Source organism: Odontesthes bonariensis, chromosome 19, assembly GCF_027942865.1.
Source record: "Odontesthes bonariensis isolate fOdoBon6 chromosome 19, fOdoBon6.hap1, whole genome shotgun sequence".
Taxonomy (NCBI): domain Eukaryota; kingdom Metazoa; phylum Chordata; class Actinopteri; order Atheriniformes; family Atherinopsidae; genus Odontesthes; species Odontesthes bonariensis.
Genome location: NC_134524.1, coordinates 35,260,055 through 35,283,480, shown reverse-complemented (window position 1 = coordinate 35,283,480; position 23,426 = coordinate 35,260,055). Strand labels below are relative to the sequence as shown.

Genomic DNA, 23,426 nt, shown 5'->3' with positions numbered 1-23,426 from the left:
AGCGCGATTAACCCTCAGGGAACCACCGTAAGCTTAAACATTTTACATTCACACTGTCTAAATGCCGTCGCTTCAGACTGAAAGCATCAGGGTGAGACGCCTTCTGAAATGGAAAAGATTTTTGCTTTAACAGTGGTGTACTTAAACTGAAAACCTCACAGAAATAACTGAATTTGGATGAAAGAGCTTCCATGCTAGTCAATGTGGAGGCCAGTTTACTGTTAAAAGGAGAAACTTCTTTATTTTCAAGACCATTAAAATAAATACTTTACAGAATCCAATGTAGAAAACTTGATACACCGTCTCAAAAAGTTTAACAATTCAAAAATTTGGAGAGGCAGGGTGGAGGAAAAAAAACAAAACACCACCACATACACCCCATGATGACCAGCATTTTAATGAGAACTGAAGCATTTTGCGACATTGAAAGGTTTCATTTCTGTATACTCAACTAGTTGTTTGGTCCTTAAATCTAATGAGTTACCACACCCCACCTCCCAAAAGACAACAAAGTAGCATGAAAGGCTTTCAATTAAAATTACATCAGAAAGTCCGGGCAAGACTCAACTGAAGACGGTAAACCAGACATTCATGATGGATTTAATTATACAAGTCTTTATTGAATATGCCCTGTTAACTCTCAGAACTGCAGTTTTTAAAAAAATGATCACGAATGAGGGCTGAAAGCTGTGGAATTACACCAAGGATTTTGAAATACTGGTCTGGTCAAATAAAATTCCTCCATTTCATTTACAACATTGTTCTGTTGGGTACAAACTAAACTGCAGGCCAGAGCACTCAGTTTATCAGCACCACATGATGATCTCTGCATTAGCATCACCACCTCAGAGTTATGAATTAAGTTACAGATTTAATAGCAAGCTTTTGCTAATAGAGCTAGAATCACTTTAATCAGCTTACTTTTAAAATGTGCTTTTACAAAGGTAGTTCTGGTTAGGAGAACCAAATTTAGCTGCTGGTATTAAAACAGAACTATGGCAGACAGATGATGCAGTTCAGAAAGTTAGCCATCCAAGACAAGCAAAAACAATTTACAAATGTTTGGATACAGAGGGGAAAGTTGTGGTGGTATTTAGAAAAGAAAAAAAGTTTAGAATTCAGATTACACAGTCAACAAGATTTAGCTTCTAAAATAACTGGCTTGGGGTGGATGATGGGCAAGTCAATGTTCTATATGAGATCAGCCACATTCATGGGCATCTCCTCAACGGTGGTGTTGTAGAATGTCTCAATGTCTCTCAGGGTTCGTTTGTCATCCTCAGTCACCATGTTAATGGCTACTCCCTTTCTGCCAAAGCGACCACCGCGGCCAATCCTGAAGGTGGAAATATATATAAAAAAGAATTAGACACAAAACAGAACAGTGTTTAAGCACCACCTTCAGATTTTAGGTGGTCCCAACTTTTGCTGCCGCCAAATTTAAGATCAACCATTATTTAGCATAAAATAGGGAAGTGACTTTCAGTTTTTAATTCCCATATTACACAGCGGCTAAATAAGCAACCCGTCCCCGTTAGCATCTGACAACACTGAATTCTGCATTCTGTCACCACAACAACAGGGGAACCCCGCAGACAGAGCTCAGGTGAGTGCCAGTTGGTGAAGAGCCACAAGAAAGTCATCAGTTTATTCCAAACTGCCAAATTAAACCAGCAGCATTTGACATTTAAAGCCAAGCAACAGCATGTTCACAAAAAAAAAAAAAAAAGCTAGGCATGATTAAGCAAACACATTACCTGTGGATATAGTTTTCTCTGTTGGTTGGTAGGTCATAGTTGATGACGAGGGACACCTGCTGAACATCAATACCTCTGGCCTGAAGGAGAACAGAGGACAGTTACAGCACACTGACCCACACTCTCAGGTCCAGCTCCACCGTCACATTCAGATGTACATTGTCAGAAATGGATTTCAGCACTTAAATGTAGGTAAACTGTTGAACTATGAATGAGCCAATGTTACAGTGTAAAAGAATGGAAGACCCTGGCAGGGAAACATGGGAGAATTCATTTGAGCTTCTATACGGTCCAAACAGCACCAGTAGAAAATGGCAGTGAAATGACAAAATGTTCTAAATGTTTTACACAAAGCACACCAGGCTTTAACATTTAAGTCCACAACAGGAAGTGGACTTTAGGCCACCACACTGCAGCTGGACTGTAAAGGGATCAAAGTGTTGGGCAGAGCCTCCACCTCTCAGGCTCCCTTCTGGGGTCTTAAAATAAAGCCCAACACACCTCTTTGAAAGAAACTTTATTCAATCCACTGGTCTGTCAGCCACTCGTTTGTTATTTGCATACTTGAACCCTTTGGTTTTAATTTGGACTCCTTGCTGTTATTGCAGAGGATGTGAAGTCAAATCCATTTCAGTACAGAAGAGAATCCCCAACATGTTATCTGACAGTATGAGGTGCACTCCAGCTCAGCTCAGGACCAATGAGCAAAGACTTTAGCTACACACAGTGTGCCTGTTAGAACACAACCAATTACAAGAGGATTTGGAAGGTTTTCAGTTACTCTTCTAAAACTGCCCTCATCTCATTTGAGGGGTCAGAGAAAAAGGTTTTAAAAAAAAAATTTAAAAGCTGCTCATGCCTCACTCTACAGTAAACTACAACCGTTGACTGGAAAAGTGTACAGTCCTGCAAAAAGCATTCAGTATCAAGTTGGATGATGGAGCGGTGATTTGTAACCTGCTGTTTAGTTGTGGGTCATGGACTAAAACCAAGCCACAGTGGAGAGCAGGTGGGCTGGTCTACCAAAGAACTTTCAATCCTTTACCAACACTGCAGATGGAAGGAGAGGGATCTTGGACTGCTCACAGGAAGCTTTCTAACAAACCTGCACGGTGCTCTGCCACAGCTGTTCTGGATAGCATCAAAGTGACCTCAAATGACCATTTACACTCCTGGATCTGGTCCCAATGCCATTATGTGTTAAAGTAATACACTTTAGCTGAACATACCAACAGGTCAGTGGTAATAAGGACTCGACTGGAACCAGAGCGGAACTCCCTCATGATCAAGTCTCTCTCTTTCTGGTCCATGTCACCATGCTGAAAGACAAGATAGTGATGTTACAACAGGAAGTACGGTCACAGTACAAAGGCAGAGCTGCCACCAACACGTTTGAGTTGACTGCACATCCAGCAGGAGCTCTTTACTAACGCTAGTTTAGTAAAAACTTTGCCAACATATGGATATGTTATGAAGTACCCTGACTGGTCAGCGCACCCAACTGGACAAACTGCTCTGAGGTTCAGTCAGAATCAACTTTAGATGAACATCAGAAGCTGACAAAGTTTGATGCTCAGAGGATTTACAGCACAGAACAAACTTCAGTCCATATGAGCCCACCTCTTGTACTCAAATTAGTGTGAAATTTAAATTTAAAGGAGAAGTTAGTTTGTTTTTAAACCTGGACCTCATTTCTGGCATAAAATTCATTCTCTTCTCACCGATGACAGTTTGGGGAAAGTCGGCGTCCTGATGCCATTTAAATCTGCGTATATCCATATATAGCAGCATCAGCCCCCGTTCACTCCTGTTACATGCACATAGGCGGATCTACTCACCAAACTGTTATCGGAGAGTAGATGAACGCATTTTAGGCCAGAAATAAGGTCCAGCTTTAAAAACAAACAAACCAACTCCTCCTTTAATTATGGGCAAATATGTTTGGTCAGATCACATCTAACCACCTCACTCCTGCAGTCAGTTTACACAGACTTTGGTCTCACTCACAGCAAATGGATGCAGTCCTATTCAAACTGTACTTATTAAGGACATGTTCAGTTTCTCTGCAACACCAGCTGGATTACTGAATGCTGCCAGTAGGACAAACAGGATGTACAGATTGATGGAGCTGCAATTGGAGGCTGATGTCTGTGCTTAACCCAGTTTGTTTGGCAGAGTAGAACTCTCATCACACTACAGCCAACTACAAGTGGCCTGAAGTGATTGAACATTTTTCTAAGTTTGTAGAGGATCACAGCCTTTCCCAAGAACAAAAGATTGTGGCTCCAGTAAAAGAAGAGCGAGCTCACAGCAGTGCCCACTGAAAATGCTGAAATGAATTCAGACTCCGTATCATTAAACTCTTACAACTTAAAACTACACAGCAAACAAATGTATCCGAGGATTCACCTGTATGCTGAACAAACAACAAATCGTCTCAATGTTGTGCATCAGACCATAAAATGACTCAAATGGAGATGTGCCTACAGCCCAGTCTGGAGCCAATTCCTTTGTTAACTTGGACCCAGTTATAATAATATATAAATAAATATATATAATAAACCAGCCATGGACCTGACAACCTTCAAAGATGATCTAGAATCAAATACGTTGGAACTTTGTGATCTGACACTGCTTTGAGGAGTCGTCTGTTAAATAAAGTTGAACTAGTCGTGGACATCACTCCATGGTGAGCTCAGCCAAAGTCAGGATTCAACATTCCTGCTGTGCTGCCAAATAAAGTATAGAAAAAACAATGACATCTTTGCTGGAAACTTAAGGGAACGCAATCTGTGGATTCATTAGCCAAGCATTATAATAGCCTTTAGTTATGCAAGTCATATCACTTAATTGCATTTCTAAGTGACTTGAGGTGATGTGGAAGTCCATAAAACAGTGAAGTGAACAGATGTGAACAGGACAGACTCTTACCAGAGCAGAGACGGTGAAGTCTCTGGCATGCATCTTCTCAGTGAGCCAGTCCACTTTCCTCCTCGTGTTGATGAAGATGACGGCTTGTGTGATCGTCAGGGTTTCATACAAATCACACAACGTGTCCAGCTTCCACTCCTGGAAACGGGTCACAGTTAGCTCACTTTTACACCACAGGTGATGCTACAGTGGAAGCAACGCTTCATTCTTAAGTTAGATCGTTGTCACAGTAAATGCAGAGGGGGAAAATCACTGAGTCACAATCTGTTTCCCTGAGAAGCCCCCCATTCTAACTCCATAAAAATAGCCTCAACAGCAGACACTTTAATTAAAAGCCCAGCAGCCACCTTGAACTCTGTGTGTGGGTGGGACGATAGTGACAAACATTGTTTTCACAGTCACAGGAGTACTGAAGGCCATCTCTGACAGGTGTTACGCTTGAAATATTAGAAACTGAATCAGCCTGGGGTAGGCTGAAGTCCTCATCCTCTATGCTGGAAATGTGGAGGCAAAAAGATTGAAATAAAATATACCTCATGATTCCTAAAAGTAAGCGCCAACATCTGTAAAACCAAACATTACTAAATATGCACGTACAGCGTGCATATACAGATATTAGACCTTTGTTCAACAGCGTCTTATTTGGGATGTTTGACTCAACATTTGTTGGCCTGACTGGAGAGTAACCCATCAGGTTTTATAGGAATCAGCCGTTTGTATGCAAGCAGCAAAATAAGATCTATGAAACACGTGCTCCAACCTGTGTATGAGAGCGTTTCATGCTCACAGGTGTGTGATCATCCAGCATAGGTCTTAGGACTCACTTTGTGCTGAGAACCACTGCTATACATGGTTAGGGGTTAACACCATACATCCATTCAAGCAACAAACATTCCATGTATGCCAACCTCACAGATTCTGCCACGACTCCATTTCAGCAGATACGAGACGATTTCACACAATCACTTCCATTTAAAATGCCATTTCACAGCTATTCAGTCAGAGGTTCCCTTTTAAATTCCATTCCATTCCCAGGCTTACCTTGGGGACTTGCATTGTCATTTTTCTCACTTAGCTAATCAAAATGCATTTAAAGTACAGCTGTGATGCTTCTTTTCCTCGACTCAGTCTGTGCACACTCGGGGCAGGAGGCTACAAACAGCTGAGTACTCTGTGCCATCAGGTGCTTTTACATTTTTCATTCCATTGAAACCAATTAACTTCACTTTTCCTGCAACCTGCTCTTAAATAGCTTGTGTACTGAAGTCTCAGTGCTGTACTCAGATCCATGGGGGTATGATCATGTCTCTGGATCCCTGATGTTCAGAAAACTCTGGCCAGCAGAACACTTCCCAGAGTAACCGCACACCAGGGGTTCACAGAGTCAGCTGACACGCATGGGTTTCATCATTATACAACAGACACTTCGACCTGCAGCCACAAACATTCCATGTATGCCAACCTCAGTCTGCCACAACACCATTTCAGCAGATACCATCTCACATGCTGATTTAACACCATCACTTCCATTCATATTAAAGCAAACATATTCTACATTGTTCAGCATCAAATCTTATAACATTAAAGGGGAACTCCAGGGCATTTGAAGCACAATCCCATGGCTAGAGGTTGCGCTTGCGCTGTTTGCGTAGCCTGTCATGCTAGCCAAATACGTGGTGGCCAAGGGGCAAATTCTAAACCTTCCACGTTCAAGTATTTAAAACATAACAATATTACTGGGCATGTATTGTTGTAATGTTTTAAATACTTGAACGCAGTTTTTCTAGAGAAGATAATTGTTTTGTCTGTATCAAATTTCGTTGCGAAAAGTTGCTTCTGTCGTGTTTTATTTGGCAGCTCGTTCATGCTCGCACTATTTTCTTAGCGGTGGCGGAGTATTATCAACGAACATCCAGTACAAAATGTCAAATAAAACACGACAGAAGCAACTTTGCCACGAAATTTGATATGGATTACCAGTGCACACCAGTAACCACTCCGGTGAGTTGATTATTTTGAAAACGGACGTTTATGGTGCTTTTACGGACCTTTTTGGACATGCACATGACTTGCCGTTCTGAAGCAGGTTGAGAAGAATCAAAATTAGGCAAATACCGGAGACAGCAGTAAACATCAAAAAAGCGGTGAGGGGGGTTCTAAAACATTGCAGACGACTCAGAAAAGAGGCTTAATGTTGAAAATACCGCAGTTCTCCTTTAAGTGCATATGCAGTACAGCTCCCTGCTTGCATCAGAACTTCACTTTCAGAGATCTTTAAATGTTTCTAGAAGCGTTTCTTTTCTTTAAAAACTACTGAGAAACAAGCTCAGGGTATGTAGTAGCTCACAACAGCCTCCATAATCAACACTAATGCCTCCAGTCTTTGGAAATTAAACTGCAGCAGTAATACTTTAATTTAAGGAGAAAAAGTGGTCCCGACCAGCGTCGATGGCCTGTTCTTGTTGGTGATGTCTGCAGAGGAAACGCTCTGCATACATCTCTGGAGTTAATGCATCTCATCTTGAAGCGGCATTGCTTCCACAGCACGACTCGTCAGTGGACACGAAGTCTTTTCTCAAATGTTTCCAGAGGAAAGACGATGCTTTTTCCCTTCCACTTTAGCCTGGAGGTGTGCGAGTTCAGTCAAAGATGACGTTCAAAATAAAATAGTCTAAATAAAAGTGCATCTTAGAAATTGTTTTCATTTTGAATAAATGCTACTGGCTCATTGAATTGATGACTTGTCACAGTGCTAGTTAGGGGGCCTTGTTGTTTTGGTGAGTGTCATCTAACAAACTTTAAATCATTTCATTGATTTTTTTCAAAGTAGCAGAAAGATCAATCAAAATAGAGCTCAGCTTAAAGGTGTCACCTCTTTTTCCACATTGATGTAGAACTGACGGATGCCCTCGAGGGTCAGCTCCTCCTTCTTTACAAGGATTCGAACAGGTTCCCGCATAAACTTCTTTGTGACCTCCAACACATCAGCTGGCATGGTGGCAGACAGTAGGACAACCTTAAGAGAAAAAAAAAAAAAAAAAAAAGTGAACTTTGTTTTGAAGCTCAAATTCAATGACCCGTTACCATTGGCAGACCATATGTCTGACAGTTGGAAATGTACAAGCGAACAGCGTGTTAGAGACATGTGCAACGTTGGGATTTTTGGGTCCATTTTTAAAGTCCAATCAAAGCGGCTACATCCTGTGATGCACCTCTACCCACAATCTGTTCTGAGGATTAGTCCTGAGGTTGAAACATTAGCCCCTTTCACACTGAGACCCGCGTCGAGCAATGTGAACGCTTGGCATGTTGGTGACCCGTGTCACCTGAAGCCGAGTTCAGGGGGCGTTGCCTAGTGGCAGAGCGTCACACGAAACACACAAAATGCTGGGCGTGTACAATGACGTAGGCACAAGCCATGCGTTGGAGGTAGGGTTAAATACAGAGTGGCTTCCTCCCCAGATGGCGTGGCACATGTCAAAATATGGCCAGTCCAATCGCCCTCTGCCACTCCTGCCGTTGTGGTCATTAACCGCATGGAACTTTTTCCTCATGGCCTTTAGTTTGTTGGTCACCTGCGCCTTGCTGCGTGGGAAACCACGCTCTCCCATCTTTCTCGCCAGCCCTTCCAGCAGAGGTCCATCTTTCACCGTCCCCGACATGTGGCAGTAAATAACGTCCTCTGCTCGGAGGCTGAGGAGCTCGCGGACCACCTTGTCTCCCCAGTTGGCCATCTTCAAAAATGTCTCGAACTTGATGTAAAACAGAGTGAAACTTGTCCTCACCTGTCGCTGTTGTTCTGAATCAGCTGTCCATTCTGTCTTTACTCTACTGACTCATGACTGCACTTCTTCATACACCTCCAACCTCTTTATCAAGTTTGCAGATGACACGACTGTGGTGGGTCTCATCAGCAATAATGATGAGTCTCTCTACAGAAGCGAGGGGAGCTGCCTGGCCTCTTGGTGCATAAAAAAAAAAAAAAATAATAAAAAAAAAAAAAAAAATATCTCTGAATGCAGAGAAGATCAAGGAGATTGTGGTGGACTTCAGGAGAACCCACACTCAGCATGCTCCTCTATCCATCCATGGAGTTGCTGTGAAGAGGGTAAGCAGCACCAAGTTCCTGGGTGTGCACGTCACTGAGGATCTATCCTGGACCATCAACACAGCATCTCTGGCCAGGAAGGCTAACCAACTGCTCTACTTTCTCCGCAAGCTAAGAAGAGCTGGAGCCCCCACCCCCATAATGAGCACGTTTTACAGGGGAGCCATTGTAAAACAGCTGGTCAGGATGCTTTCAGTGTGGTATGGAGCCTGCACAGCTTCCTGCCGCAGGACCCTCCAGCGCATCGTGAGGACAGCCGAGAAGATCGTTGGCACCCCTCTCCCCTCCCTCCCGGATTTATTCTACCTTCGCCTCACGCGGAAAGCACTCTGCCTGGTGGGTGACCCGACCCACCCTCTACACGGCCTCTTCAGCCTGCTGCCGTCTGGACGGAGACTCCGGAGCCTCAAAGCGAGGACAAGCAGACTGAGGGACTCTTTTGTCCTTCTGGCTGTATGGAATCTGAACTCACTTCCTGCTCTGCTCTACCCCCCCCCCCCCCCCCCCATATAATACCCCTATTAGTACCCACCACCCATTTAAGACTTATTTTTAGCATAGTTATGCATTGACCACTTTAGCCAGCCTTATGCTATTTTACAAATTTCTTGCACCTTAATCCACAAAATTTTATACTGGTATTATTGCTATATTTTCTATCTGTTATAACCTCCATATACTACCTCCTTATTCCTCCATGGGAGGAATGCACTGTCCATATTGTCTTATGTGTGTCTTTTCTTATTTTATTTATTTAGCTTAGATGTTCTTAGTGTTTGTATAAATGTCTCTTTTTAGCTGCAGCCTTGGTAGGAGAGTAACGTAATTTCAATCCTTGTATGTCCGGTACATATGCAGAATTGACAATGAACTTGAATTGAATTTTAAAATCCTCACGTCCACGTCCGACCCGTATCAATTGCCTTCACACCAAACTCGGCAAAAAGACTAGGGTCCGATGCGGGTGGAAAGGCGAGTCGACACGGCAGCCCCGGGTCGTCAGTGTGAATGCGACAGTGGACACGCTAAATTCGCGGGTTATTCCTCAGTGTGAAAGGGGCTATTGTGATCTTCAGACCTCAACCCTTCTCAGACACTGTGCAAAACAAAAATTAATCACACGTTTCATTTAAAGTCTGATGACTTCTACCCGTTACAACTACCCCAGGCCAGGGTAGCTGCAGGTTTACATTTTTCACTCACTGGAGAAAATCTGACACTTCCAGTACCAAGAAGGGCAATTTTCCATTGCATCTTCAGGCAACAAAAATCCAACCATATGTATGCAGATAGACAGTTGTCCTGTGAAGCAGCCAGTGCATTTAGCTCCCATTCATCAGCAACATCATGAGCTGCTGACTTTAGCAAACTTAGTCCAACCAAAACCAAACAGACAATAACTGTTTTATTCTAGTGTCATGTAAACGTGCCGACTGCTAACGGGGAAAAAGTTGAGGATACCTTTACTAGGAATTCAATACTTTTGTGAAATACATCTACAACGCTGCTTTACTTTAGCCGGGCTCCTGGGTCTGCCAACTGCAAAATGCACCTGTCACACAGGCGGTGCGCCGCCGCCTTCAGGTGTGACGGTGCAGGTTCCGTCATACTTAATGCTGGATCTCATTGCAAAATGTTGAGACTAATTTCATGCGAGGTGCAGTTTTAGCAGCATATTGTCCAGTCTTAATACCGAGTGATGAAGAGTTTCAACTGTTATTTTGTCCCATTCTTCCCACAAATGCGTCTTAAAGTGTGCAACAGTACATATGTTGCTGTAAAATCTCTCAACTTTTGGGAAGAGTTTGAAGGCTCACAGTTTCTCTTTCATCGTACCAACATTCTGTCCTAAACAGGTTAGCCTCAGAAGGGCCCAACTGTGGCAGTATTACCGGCAGCTTTAAGCTTGATTTCACCAAGAGTCTTCTCCTGAGCACAGCAACAGTGGGTGGGTGCAGCTCACTGCTGTTCTTTACGGGTTCCCCTTTTAAAACCTACTGTAGGACCCCCCCATCCAACACTATAGAGGAACATTTTCAAACAGAGCAATGATTTTCTCACATGTTGAACAAATGGAGAACCTTTGCTCCTGGAAGAGTCACGGGCCTCTTCTGTTACTTCAAAAGTACATGCACAGAACATGGCGCCATTAGACTTGCCAGAGTTCAGCAACCCCCCTTCAGTTAATTTTTGCCTGGAGGCAAAATGGTCAGCCATGTCTACACACTCTGCTGGTTTTACACCAGTACTGCATGTGTTGGGTCCCCACACACAAACCTGAAATGTGAACCAAGCACTCAGTGCTGTGTGCTAAAGATACCATTTATTTCTTTCTGCCACCAATTTATCTGTTCCATGACTTCCTAATCAACACGAGCACAAAATATAATAATAAAGCCAATTAAAATAGGCCCATCTTTCCCTGAAAATGTACTCAGTCTCAGTCAGAAGCATTCCACCTTACCTGCGTGCTGCTGGCTAGCTTCTGGAAGATCTCATAGATCTGGTCCTTGAAACCCCGACTCAGCATCTCATCAGCCTCGTCAAGCACAAACATTTTGATGTTCTTGGAAGCTGCAAAATAATCAATAACACATTAGGATGTTTTGTAATCTTTTTGAGAGAGTGGGGCAGACACTCAACTAGGATTTGAAGTGTCGTCCCAACCTCAAACACCTGTTTTAGTAATCATTGCAAATAAGTATATACACAAAACAAAACAAAAAAAAAAAAAAAAAAAAAAACTTCCTGCCTCTTCATGAATTGTTCCAAATCCATCTCATTCTTAAAGTGGAATTCACCCTTTAAACAACATCGTGCCCAATCACTATATTTGACCATAATATAATAGTGAATTGTGCTGCCACTGGGTAGTATGTCTTCATATTAAATATAAAACCTTTGCATTTTTTAGAAATGGTGATTTGACGCGTCATGAAATCACCGGAAGAAAAAATAACAAACTACAACAATTCTAATTAGTTATAGTTCTACTTCATGCACGTAGTTCTAGCTGCTATAACAACCAAGTAATATCCTGGAACGTGGCGTCGCTAGCCTAATGCAAAAGGCAGAGAGAGAGCGAGCGATTCTGTTGTCAAGAACTTGGGAGCTAATGTGCCCTGTTAGCACTTAAGCACTTCGTGGATACTACTGAAACGTGAAGATTGTGACAAATTTGTTTTGTTTAGATCAACCACTCTCAGAGATCGCATGAAACACTGATGGCGGTGTCTTAGCTTTGTGTTTGGGTAACCCAGCTTGACCGTCAGAGCCCAGTCCACTGACAGTAGCTAACAACGCGCTGGGGCAGCCTTCAAAACAAAGCCCAAACGGAGCCCGTATTACATTACTGTTGATTGGCATTTAACAACATAATACTTTACTGCACTACTACAAAACAGTTAGATTTCGCACATACCTTTGACGAAGTGGTCACCGCAGACACGAGCATTTGCAGATTCAGCTCCTCCAGTCTGTAAACGTAGGTTAACTATCCACTTTTTGCGGCGTTGTTCTGTGAGTTTTTTCCATTTCTCACCTCTATGGGCGATTACCTTAGGTACTCGATAGTAACCCTTTCCCTTCTCTCGGTTAGACCGATTGCAACATCCAAAAACGGCACAAAACTGAGGCATTTTGGGCAAAAAGTGGCAGACAAAACACAGTGTTTTCAATGGGATCCAGCTCAGGTTGCCCACCACCTGGGTTCGCGCGCTTAGAAAAATACGGAAGTGACGTCAAGTGAAACCCTCCTATTAGAATTGTTGTAGTTTGTTATTTTTTCTTCCGGTGATTTCATGACGCGTCAAATCACCATTTCTAAAAAATGCAAAGGTTTTATATTTAATATGAAGACATAATACCCAGTGGCAGCACAATTCACTATTATATTATGGTCAAATATAGTGATTGGGCACGATGTTGTTTAAAGGGTGAATTCCACTTTAAGTCTTACTGTGTTCCATCCTGAGACCAACATCACCCAAACATAACGCCATTTCACAGCTATTCAGTCAGAGGTTCCCTTTTAAATTCCATTCCATTCCCAGGCTTACCTTGGGGACTTGCATTGTCATTTTTCTCACTTAGCTAATCAAAATGCATTTAAAGTACAGCTGTGATGCTTCTTTTCCTCGACTCAGTCTGTGCACACTCGGGGCAGGAGGCTACAAACAGCTGAGTACTCTGTGCCATCAGGTGCTTTTACATTTTTCATTCCATTGAAACCAATTAACTTCACTTTTCCTGCAACCTGCTCTTAAATAGCTTGTGTACTGAAGTCTCAGTGCTGTACTCAGATCCATGGGGGTATGATCATGTCTCTGGATCCCTGATGTTCAGAAAACTCTGGCCAGCAGAACACTTCCCAGAGTAACCGCACACCAGGGGTTCACAGAGTCAGCTGACACGCATGGGTTTCATCATTATACAACAGACACTTCGACCTGCAGCCACAAATCAGTAGGAAGAGACCGATCGTGTCCTCTACACTGGCCACTATCAGAAAGTGCTGCTGGGAAACCTTGACCCTTGCATTATTGTGGCCCTTTAGTTTATCAGATTTCAATGGTAGCTGGTGCTCAAATAATAGGTCTTCCACCCTGTTATTGGGTGGACATTGGACTGGTGATAACTCAGCATTAGACATCAGTGGAGAACTTACCGAGGTTTTTACGAGTCAACATGTCAAAGACTCGACCTGGAGTTCCCACCACTATGTGAGGGGCTTCAGCCTGCAGCTTCTGGACTTCACTGCGGATGTTGGTACCTCCAATACAGGCATAGCAACTTGCTCCCATGTAGTCACCAAGGGCCAGCACCACTTTCTGGATCTGAAGCAAAGACAGAAATCCAGCAGTATTACTTGCTTTGTGTATGTATTCAATTAGGCAGGACAGGCTGTTTAATAGTTTGACCAAATGAAAACTTGCATTTTAAACCAGTTTCAACATGTTTAGCACCCATTTGAACACAGAGCACCATTTAGCCCACACACATACAAAAAACACAAGGTTCCTTCCAAGGCTGGGTTCACTCCGTGTGGCTGAACTGCCATCGCAGCAGAAGCTTTAACTTGTTAGCCAACGTGAGAAATATTAGATGATCTGCATGAGTCACTTCTGTCACATGTGCAAACCTTAATATTTCTAATTAAGAAAACTAATGTTCACTGTGCTGTACAGTCAAATATGGCAAACAGACAGCAAAGCTAGTCTTCATGGCTCCAAAAACCTTAAAAGTCCTTGGCATGTTCTAGCTTGTGCAGTGTTCATATTGTGCATCATTGCCTTAACTGTCACCCAATAGGATTGCCACCGATCAGAAGGAACTTTAGCCAGACCCTTGACAGAAGATTTCAACTCAACCCAGTCATGTCTTGTTGCAGTAGGATCCTACCTGCTGAGCCAACTCCCTGGTGGGAGCCAGGACCAGTGCCTGAGTGCCTTTCAGCTCCACATCAATCTGCTGAAGAATGGAAATGGCAAAAGTGGCGGTCTTCCCAGTGCCAGACTGGGCCTGAGCAATCACATCGTAACCTTACAAAGGGCAAGAGGAGAAAATTAACAATCAGAATACAGATATGATCTAAACTTAGTTGAAACTGCCTGAGTAGATGTAAGGTCTTACCCAGACAACCTCAGCTGTAATGTATGAAAGCATAATATTTTAAAATTAACTGGAGAAAATTACTCAGAACAAACTGCAATCCAAAAAGCATTTTCATATCATCTTAAGCAGAGTATGGTCATATTTGGAGGAAGCGATAAGGCCATGATGAGTGTCCATTATGTAGAGCAGTAGACACTTCAGGCCAAGAATATATATTTTTTTTAATAACGTCTTCAAGTTTCTGCATCAGAAGTGCACACAATCTTAAAATTTTTTTTTTTTTTTATATATATATATATATATATATATACACACATATACTAAAGTCCTCTGCAGGATAAAATATGGAGGTGGCCAGTAGATGCAGTATAGATGCTAGTGTGCCCCTAGTGGACACACTCCAGTAACAGGATGGTACATAAGCATTGATGTTCAACAGTAATGCTGATAGACAGTTGCCTACATGAATAAAGGCTAAAAAGCCACCACTGCAACTCAGGGTACAGATCAGCCAACTTGTCAGATTTACAATACTTGATGGCAACCCAGAAAGTCCATTCAGGAAGAAAAAAAAACATCCTCCCCCTGGCCATTATAAGACCACAAGCTTTAGATTTAATCAGTTCTCATTTGAGAAAAATGCTGCAGTTGTCTAGCCTTCCTCACACCATCATGTTCTTCCTGACCTTCAGTTCCAGCGGTTTGTGGAGAACAAGGCTGCAGTAATACATAGTTTATAAGGGATATGTGGATATAATGAAGACTTTAGATGAACACGTGACTGCACGATGCTGTGGTGGTTAGCTCCGCCTCCACACAGCAGGAAGGTTCTGGTTCCAATCTCAGCTGGGTTCTGTATAGACTCTGCATGTTCTTACTGTGCATGCAAGGGTTCTGTGGATACTTTCTACCAGTGTCCTTGATCATATTTAGGATCTTAGCGATCTCACTTACCCTTGATACAAGGCATAATGGCCCTTTGCTGGATAGCAGATGGCTTCTCAAATCCATAGGCATAAATTCCCCTGAGCAGAGTCTCACGCAAGTTCATCTCATCAAAACTGTCCACGATCTGGCTCCAGTTGCTCTAAAGGGGTAAATGACAAGAGGCCAACAGTAATTCAGATGCCACAATATAGTGATCGTGCAGTACAACCGACATACGAATGACACTTTAGCCTTTTCACTCTTTGGACAATATGAACTATACTTATGAACAGTCAAAGTTCTTAACATAGTCAGTTGATTAAAGTTCCAAGAACTCAATTCTTACTTTTTTTTTTACTTTAATATGGCAAAGGGTGGATTTGACTTTTTCCGTTTCCATAAGCGCGTCCCTTTGATAACAGCCTGCTGCTATACAGCCAAACCAGGTGAAACAAACCTGATGTGCAGTTCCATGAAGCAGGGCTGCCACAATGTTAGAACTCCATACACATACTGGAAATAAGTCCACCATTTGATACCAAAGACAAATGAATAGCTTCAAACTACCCAAAATATCAGATCTGTACCATTATCAGCACATCAGTTTCATGGCAGAAGGACATCTGCCTGCAGCTGGTTTAAGACCTGCTCACAGCAGTAATGCATTAATAACACCACAAGGTGGCACTAATGTCCCAAGCATCCTCCAAAACTATGCTGATTGGTTCCTTATTTTTTTTTTACCAGAAATGAAAGTCTTCAGTTTAATTATTGGAAAGAGTCATTTTCACCAAGCATGATAATAATAATGACAAAATGTAGTTTACAATGTCTACATTTATTTTCTCCATCATCCTGGTATTTGTGCATGTGATCTCCCTCTAAGATTTCCTAAGACATTTATTGGAGAACTCAAACAAGAGACAAAAGCTTAAATGACATAAAAGTACTCACCTCAATGATGCCATCTGGCTCCATGCCCTCAGGGCCATTGTCTCTGAGAAAGACAATGCAGTCATTATTATTCCATGGAAGCCACAGAGGTCCATGCCACATCAGCAGACCGGCGGGCATTCCAGGACCAGGCATTCAAAAACACATTAACCAGCTCAAACACATTTCAGTTTACAGCCCACAGCGAAATGCCAACAAGGCATGTTAAATGCTACTCATACCTATACTGTTTAGCTATTCATGTTAGTCAAATTTACGAATCCGCCATTTCTCTTGCGTATTGTACATTTAGAGGTGGCCGTTTCTACAGGGCTGGAAAACAACCGAACAAGGACAGAAAATGAATAACCACATTGCAAATTAAGACTCTTCTTGGACTCAATACAGACAAGGCGGTGGTGGATTATGACGTCGTCTGATGCGTCACTAGGGTGGCGAGAATAAAGAGAAAATGTGCCGCTGCTAGCCGCGGCCTGCTAGTGCGTAGCTGCAAGGAACAGGCCTGCTGGGCCTTTACGGAGCCTTTCAGAAGAAAAGCCAATCAGACACCGTTCATCTGTGGTTCAAACATATGAAGCAGACACTGGATCACATTCACCCGTTTCCTCCAGCGGTAACGCAAGCGGAGAGAGAGCGAGGGGGAAAAAAAAAGGGAAAAAAAGACTTGAAATAGCATCGAGCGGCCGCCGCTAACACTGGCGTCCGCCCCGCCGGAGACTACGACCATGTGCCCGAGAGAACGATAGAAAAAACACACACTTTCAGCTTTTCACCACCAACTACGACGCGTCTAACGCGTTAGACGGGCCCCTTAATCTCGAAACCTCAATATACTTTTATTTTCCTACAAGATGGAGCCCGACAGACAACTGAAAATGTAGAGCCGTTGAAGGCCGTGCTCTTTCACGTGCTATTCAAGGAGCCGGCTGCTAGCTCATTTCATTCAGTAATGCCCAGTGTTCGCCATCATTCATGCCACCTGAAATAAACACACAGAGTCTGATTCATGAAGCGCAAATACCGCTTTAACCGAAAAGATTGAATCTGAAATTAAAATTCACCCTAAACAATTGATTCATGAAGGGCGACAGGCAAACAGGCCTAAACGTTAAGCGAGGCCAGAACCAGCAAGACGAACTGCTAAATGTCAACTTCCTCAAAATGTTATTCACGAAAAAACTCAAATTCTACCATAAATGTATTACCTCAACTCCGAAACCGCGTTATTAAACCAATCCTTAAGATTTCACCTACCTGTTAACATATTCTGCCGACATTATTCCAAAGAAAGAAACTGCGGCAGAAATGTCTTATATATATGTTGAAAGTACAAAGAGGCATTCTCATTGCAACAAATCGCTGTCATTCAACTGTAGTCCCGCCTCCAAACGCTTGCAATTGGCTCATTTCTACATTGTATTGTTTTTTCTAAGGGAGGCGGACTTAACTTTTTTTTTTGATGATGATGATTTGCTATTTGAAAGACAGAAGGGCGGAGTTTTCTTTCGGAAAAAACAGATTGAGAAGGGATGAAAGCCATCGCAGATTTGAAGTCAAAGGTTTGAACAAATTGTGAAAAATAGAGAATAAACTGAATGATAACACGTTAAATTTTTTGTTCATTTTGAGGTGACTCCTCCAGTGTGGATGGATCTTTACTGAAACAGACCTCACCTCAATTTACATGTACTGGCATTTCGATTTTCTGGATGTAACAGATCACTCCAGGCATTCAAAATTTTATTCTGTTAAATTCCGTTTGTTTTACTATAGTATTATATCCCAATAAATGTAATCTCAAGGCACTTTAAAGATAAAGTCCAATTCAAGCCAATTAGAATCCAATTCACTGTAATGCACACAATTCAATACAATCTAATGAATTAGATAAATAATTAAGCCAATTCAAATTATCTTCAATCCAATGTCCTGAGTGTGCACGAGGTCATGGAGAAAAGAAAAAACTTGTTTTTGACAAGGTGCTCATCGGCCTGGATCAGGAACAGAACAAAAGAAATGATTGGTGGGAACTGTGGTACCTGAGGTAGGAGTGAAACAACCAGCCAACACAACAGAGCATCACTGAGTATTTTCAGCCTGACTGATCGCAGTAATCATGGCGTTACAGTGGAGAGAAAAGGTCAAACCATTAAGTGTTTTAGTGTCTGTGGATTCAATGTCAGTTTTACAAATTGTACAAACACAATTAATGGAAAAGAGATCTTATATAAGAAATGTTGTAAAGAATTCAAAATCTGGTACCTTTATGTGGGGATTCCTGGAAATGAACACCTGTCACGTGACTATATGGTTAACTTATTATTTCAGTAAGGTCGGAGCACTACAGGATGGGCCTGGGCACCATCTTTATTCACTGCTAACAATGCTAATCTGTGTAAAAGGATAGAAAGTTAGTTAATAACTTTTTAAACTTAATTATTATTTAGATGGTGATGCCTCCACGTAGCAGGAAAACATCCATTTTCTATACCCGCTTAATCCAACTCAGGGTCACCAGGGGTGAGGTGGGGGTGGAGCATATCTCAGCTGTCAGAGGCAGGGTACCCCTGGACAGGTCGCCAGTGCATCACAGGCACACGCAGAGACAAACCAGACACACAACCATCCATGTTCACATAACCTAACATACATGTTTTAGGCGGTGAAAGCCAGAGTACCCAGAGAGAACCCACCATACACGGGGAGAACATGCAAACTCCACACAGAAAGAACCAGCTGGGATTAGAACCAGGAATATTCTTACTGCAAGGCGATCACCAGCAACAAAATATGAAACATGACATTTAAACACTATTGCTAATCTTTAATTTTTTTTTTTTTTTTACTTAAAATCAATTTTAATGGAATGTAAAATACATTTTGATAAATGCAAATATAACCCAAGTTGTCAAGTAAGACAAATGTTGAGAAAGTATACAAAATAAATTGCTTCAGTGCAGGCACTAAGTATGGGTTATCCATGATCTTCCATCTCAGGTCTTCTGCTCTATTCACCGCAATGGCCATTTCACCAGCTTAGTCCCCCGCAGCTACTCTACTGTCAGGGATGCAGCATTACAAAGCAAAGACACACAAGTCCACATGTTCCAAGCAGTCATGTGGAAGAAATTCAGGCTCTCAAACTCACTATCCCACTTTGTAATTGAAGTGATCATCTGAAAACTGTACATTTTGCAAAGATAGTGGTTGGTGATCTATGTAGAAAATATAGCTGGACGCCACAGGGTAAGTGGTAACATTTCTGCTTTGCCTAATGATTCTCAAAATGTCTGTTCAAGCTTTAATGAAATACACAATCACCTGCTTGCGATGTTTTTATTTTGAGCAACCATAATGCATTGTTGAAGATATAGAAAACAACTGTCGTATCCATTCAAAAATGCAAAAACCAAAACACCAATATCCAGATTTTGTTTAATTATAAAAAAGAAGAGAGCACTGTAACTCCATTGTAGACATTACTGTGCCTGTTGTGTAGCTGTTGTGGTCCTTACCAAAATGGCTTTTCAAAGAAATACTAAACAAAACATCTTCTGTACTTATTCCAAAATAACACAAAATCATTGTCCTTTTAACACCATTTGTTTAAAGCAATAAGCATATCACCACATTTACTGACAGCAATTAAACACATTAAAACGATAAATGCAATGTAAAGATAACCCTTTGTGAGCCATTATATCATTCTTCATTGCTTGGGCTGCTATCAACAGACGCAGGTCCAATTTCTCAGATGTATCCGCTGCATTTCTTTAACTAGAAAAGGCAGAACATTTCTAACACATGGGCCAATATGTGGTGCACTCCATGAATGTAGAAGTTCTTATGTCCATCTGGAAAATCCACTAGAAAACTGTTCACTCCCAGCTTTAATGTCCTCCATCAGTTAAAATCCAGTTAAACCGACTGAAGGAAAGGTCTGAAAATGAACTCTTGAAGTGTCATATTGTACTACACTGAAAAATGACTATAGCATTTTATTTTGGAAGGCAACATTGTTGGTTTTGAAAAAAACGTCACCTGAAGAAGGTGGACTGGATGTAAAACTCACAGGTACTGTTCATCCACAAGCTTACATATCAAATCATTTCATCACCTGCATGTGCTGTTACATGGAAACAGGAAATTTAAAGGTGGTACAACCATTCATTTCACTTGGACTCTTTCCAAATCTTACCATTGCTCTTAACCAATTCAGAGTGAAAAATAAGTGGACTACGATAGGATAAACAATGAGAACATTCCCAAAATGGAAGCTAGTCTTGACCTCTGTCAACCACAGTAAATAACTGACAAAAAAAACAAGTCTTCAAAGGTGGATGGGGAAAGCAAAGACTGGCTAATCAAAAGGGAAACAATGACATCAAATATGGTAGAAGTAGTTTCTCTGGGTGTTTGCGGAAAAAGTTTTTTTAAAAAGATTTTCTTTTTCCATCCAATTGTTTGCTCCCCTTGTCGTCCTTTTATCATTGTCCCTCCATATGGTTAGAGTCAGGGTGGGGTATCAGTACTAGGTCACAGGACGAGCTTGCAGTGACACAGTTCTTTGTACATTTGCCTCCTGAGCCGGGGCATATCCTGTTGCCCAAAACAGAATCGCTGCCCAAGTGCCAAACACTTGCAGTACTGCAGGATGATGAAAGGAAAAAATAGAAATGGAAAGGAAAGCTATTTATTAAACTGCAGGAACAAAAGACACAACAACAGATTTAAGGTAGTACATCGACACCTGGAAAAGCTAACTAAACTGCATTCCTGCGGTGCTGTATGACTGTTGAAAGTGACTGAGGCTGTAGTTTCTAGTCCTTCACTGAAGCAGTCTTACCAAAAAAAACAATAAATAACAACATAACCATGGCAGCAATTTGGACATGGACAGTCTACTTTCCCTGAAAGGTGAATCAGAACTGGCAGCAAGGCAAGTGGTCATAATGTGAAAGCTAAAGCTTCTGACGGAAAGAGAAAAACCTAAAATACATGCTAAACCTTTTTTTTTTTTTTTTTTTTTTAAAGACAATATTATTATTAAATATTAAGCTATGTAGCCTTTTCAGTTGAAAAAGTTCTGCAGTGTTACAAAAGGCAAAACCGCTCTTTCTGCTGCAAAACTAGTTTAAACAGCTTGTTTGTGGTCCAGACATTACTTAGAGACTTGCCATGCCAGTTGCTTGCTAGTTTGCTTCAAACAATAATAACTACTTTGCCTTGGACAAATAAGCCGACTACTCAGAGCCGTGTGGTCTTTCAGAGGGTCGTGTCAGACAGGAGCTGCTGCAGCAGTGTACAGCGGGAGGAAACTAAACCTCGAAAATAATCTGGAAACGAGCATAAAAGGGCGACAGTTCTGTACAGTTGGTCAATGACACATGGGATCGTATAGACGTCCAAATTAAGACCAATATGAACAGTGCATAACTAACAACAGTGAACAGTTCACATTTGCTGACATGATATCAAAGACTCACCTGGAGTACAAATGCCCCACAGTCACTGTCATTGTTCTGGCGACCCACATTCTAAAACACATCATAATAATCTACATTAAACATATACATTAGAATTGTATGGAATGTAATTAGGATCCTTCATTTAAATCTTTACAGGGTTTTGTAATATTCGTATTATGAACAGAAAGTATTTACCATTTTAAAAAAGCCTTTCCACCCCATCAAGAACTCTTGTTGGTCTTTTTTGATGGCTTCGGCTTGCAGATACTTGAAAATATGCTGGAATAAAAAATAAAGAAAGAAATAACATCCAATGTAAGTAAGTGACGACACTTTGAGTGGAGCCCCTGTAGAGGGTGGAAAGACATGGAGTCATTGTTGAGCCTTTCTAGCTATGGCTTTGGTGTTAATAATAGAGGTCAGGTCATCCCCAAGGTGCACATCCACCAACTTGACATTCCTGACTCTCTCCACAGCAGCACAAGTATTTTGAGCTGTCCACTTGTGATTGGATCACCCAGGATGCATGTTAGCTTTAAATGTGAGCAGACTCCAAGGTCCTGTTCACACTCAGCTGCTCTATATGCAATGAAAGGTGTGTGCAACATGGCAGCTCCAGCAGGAACCTGACATCAATGCTTTCTGAAACTGAACTATATCATTATTCACATGTTAACAAGTTTCTGATTAAATTTAGTCGCATTTAGGTTATTGCAATAAACATTTAAAGTATAAAATGAAAGCTGCATGAAGAGATAGTGAGCCCTCGCACCTCCAGCCACGTCTTCAGGCCGGCTACTTATCATATCTGAAAGGTTTTGTTGAAGATTGGATTTTATATAAGAGTTCTAACATGGTCAGACATCTGCATTCCCCAGGGTGAGTTTTTCTTTGCTGTTGTTCTAAAACATCAATTACACCTGAGACCAAGGTTTGCTTCTGTACCATCCTGTTGACAGGTATGCACAATGCTTCCCCCCCCTCTTTTCGGTCCTCTCAAACCCCAGCTGGTGGAGGCGGATGGCCACCCTTCCTGAGTCTGGTTCTGCCAGAGGTTTCTTCCTGTTCAAAGGGAGTCGTTTCTCTCCACAGTCGCCTCAGGCACGCTCAGGACGGGAGATTGGACTGAAGACAAGTTTCTGTGCATTCTGTTGGTTTCCTTAGCTAGGAAATTGTTTTTGAATTGGCTCTATATGAACGAATTGGATTATTTTATAAATAATTATGATTACAATGAATTGAATTCCAATTGGCTTGAATTGGACTTTATTATTTAAGTGCCTTGAGATGACATTTGTTGTATTTGGCACTATATAAATAAAACTGAATTGAATAGACATTTTTAAATTAAGGTTAAAAACATTTATTTTCTCATGTGTCTATGCATGAAATCTGCACGATATCTTTGAACTTATCTGGACTGTTGCTTGTTTTTAATCATTTAAATTATTTTATTTGTTTCTCTTTATATTCTTTTAAGTATTTTTAATGCTTCTTCCACTGCCTGCTGCAATGCTTTTATTTTATGTAAAGCACTTTGAAGTGTTCTGTACATGAAATGTGCTACAAACAAACTTGACTTTGATGTGGTGCTATATAAAAAAAATTTAATCAAATTGTCACTGAAAATGAAGCAGTGAATAACTGTGCCAGAATGTAGTGTACCAT

At 41.6% G+C, this 23,426-nt stretch overlaps 2 protein-coding genes and 2 non-coding genes across 5 annotated transcripts in view; all 4 read right to left on the bottom strand.

Moving 5' to 3' along the window:
- Positions 1-214: 214 nt before the first annotated feature.
- Positions 215-17,609, bottom strand: eif4a1a (eukaryotic translation initiation factor 4A1A). The gene is made up of 11 exons (XM_075451562.1): positions 17,545-17,609; positions 16,291-16,333; positions 15,364-15,496; positions 14,197-14,336; positions 13,463-13,631; positions 11,261-11,370; positions 7,561-7,704; positions 4,689-4,826; positions 2,987-3,076; positions 1,758-1,837; positions 215-1,336 (listed from the first exon to the last, which is right to left on the bottom strand). The coding sequence occupies exons 1-11, from the start codon at positions 17,565-17,567 to the stop codon at positions 1,192-1,194; spliced, it is 1,215 nt and encodes a 404-aa protein (XP_075307677.1). The 5' UTR covers positions 17,568-17,609; the 3' UTR covers positions 215-1,191.
- LOC142369573 (small nucleolar RNA SNORD10) lies at positions 5,965-6,104 on the bottom strand. The gene has a single exon (XR_012767652.1). It is a non-coding gene; the product is annotated as a small nucleolar RNA SNORD10 (small nucleolar RNA).
- LOC142369572 (small nucleolar RNA SNORD10) lies at positions 13,090-13,229 on the bottom strand. The gene has a single exon (XR_012767651.1). It is a non-coding gene; the product is annotated as a small nucleolar RNA SNORD10 (small nucleolar RNA).
- A 2,002-nt stretch (positions 17,610-19,611) lies between the features above and the next one.
- senp3b (SUMO specific peptidase 3b) overlaps positions 19,612-23,426 on the bottom strand; it is a 41,418-nt gene continuing 37,603 nt past the window's right edge. For both annotated transcript variants that reach the window (XM_075451214.1, XM_075451215.1), the window contains exons 10-12: positions 21,954-22,037; positions 21,777-21,827; positions 19,612-20,937 (exon numbers count right to left, since the gene is read on the bottom strand). In XM_075451214.1, coding sequence (XP_075307329.1) covers positions 20,827-20,937; positions 21,777-21,827; positions 21,954-22,037 — 246 coding nt within the window. In that variant the 3' untranslated portion in view covers positions 19,612-20,826. The remainder of the gene's footprint in view (positions 20,938-21,776; positions 21,828-21,953; positions 22,038-23,426) is intronic.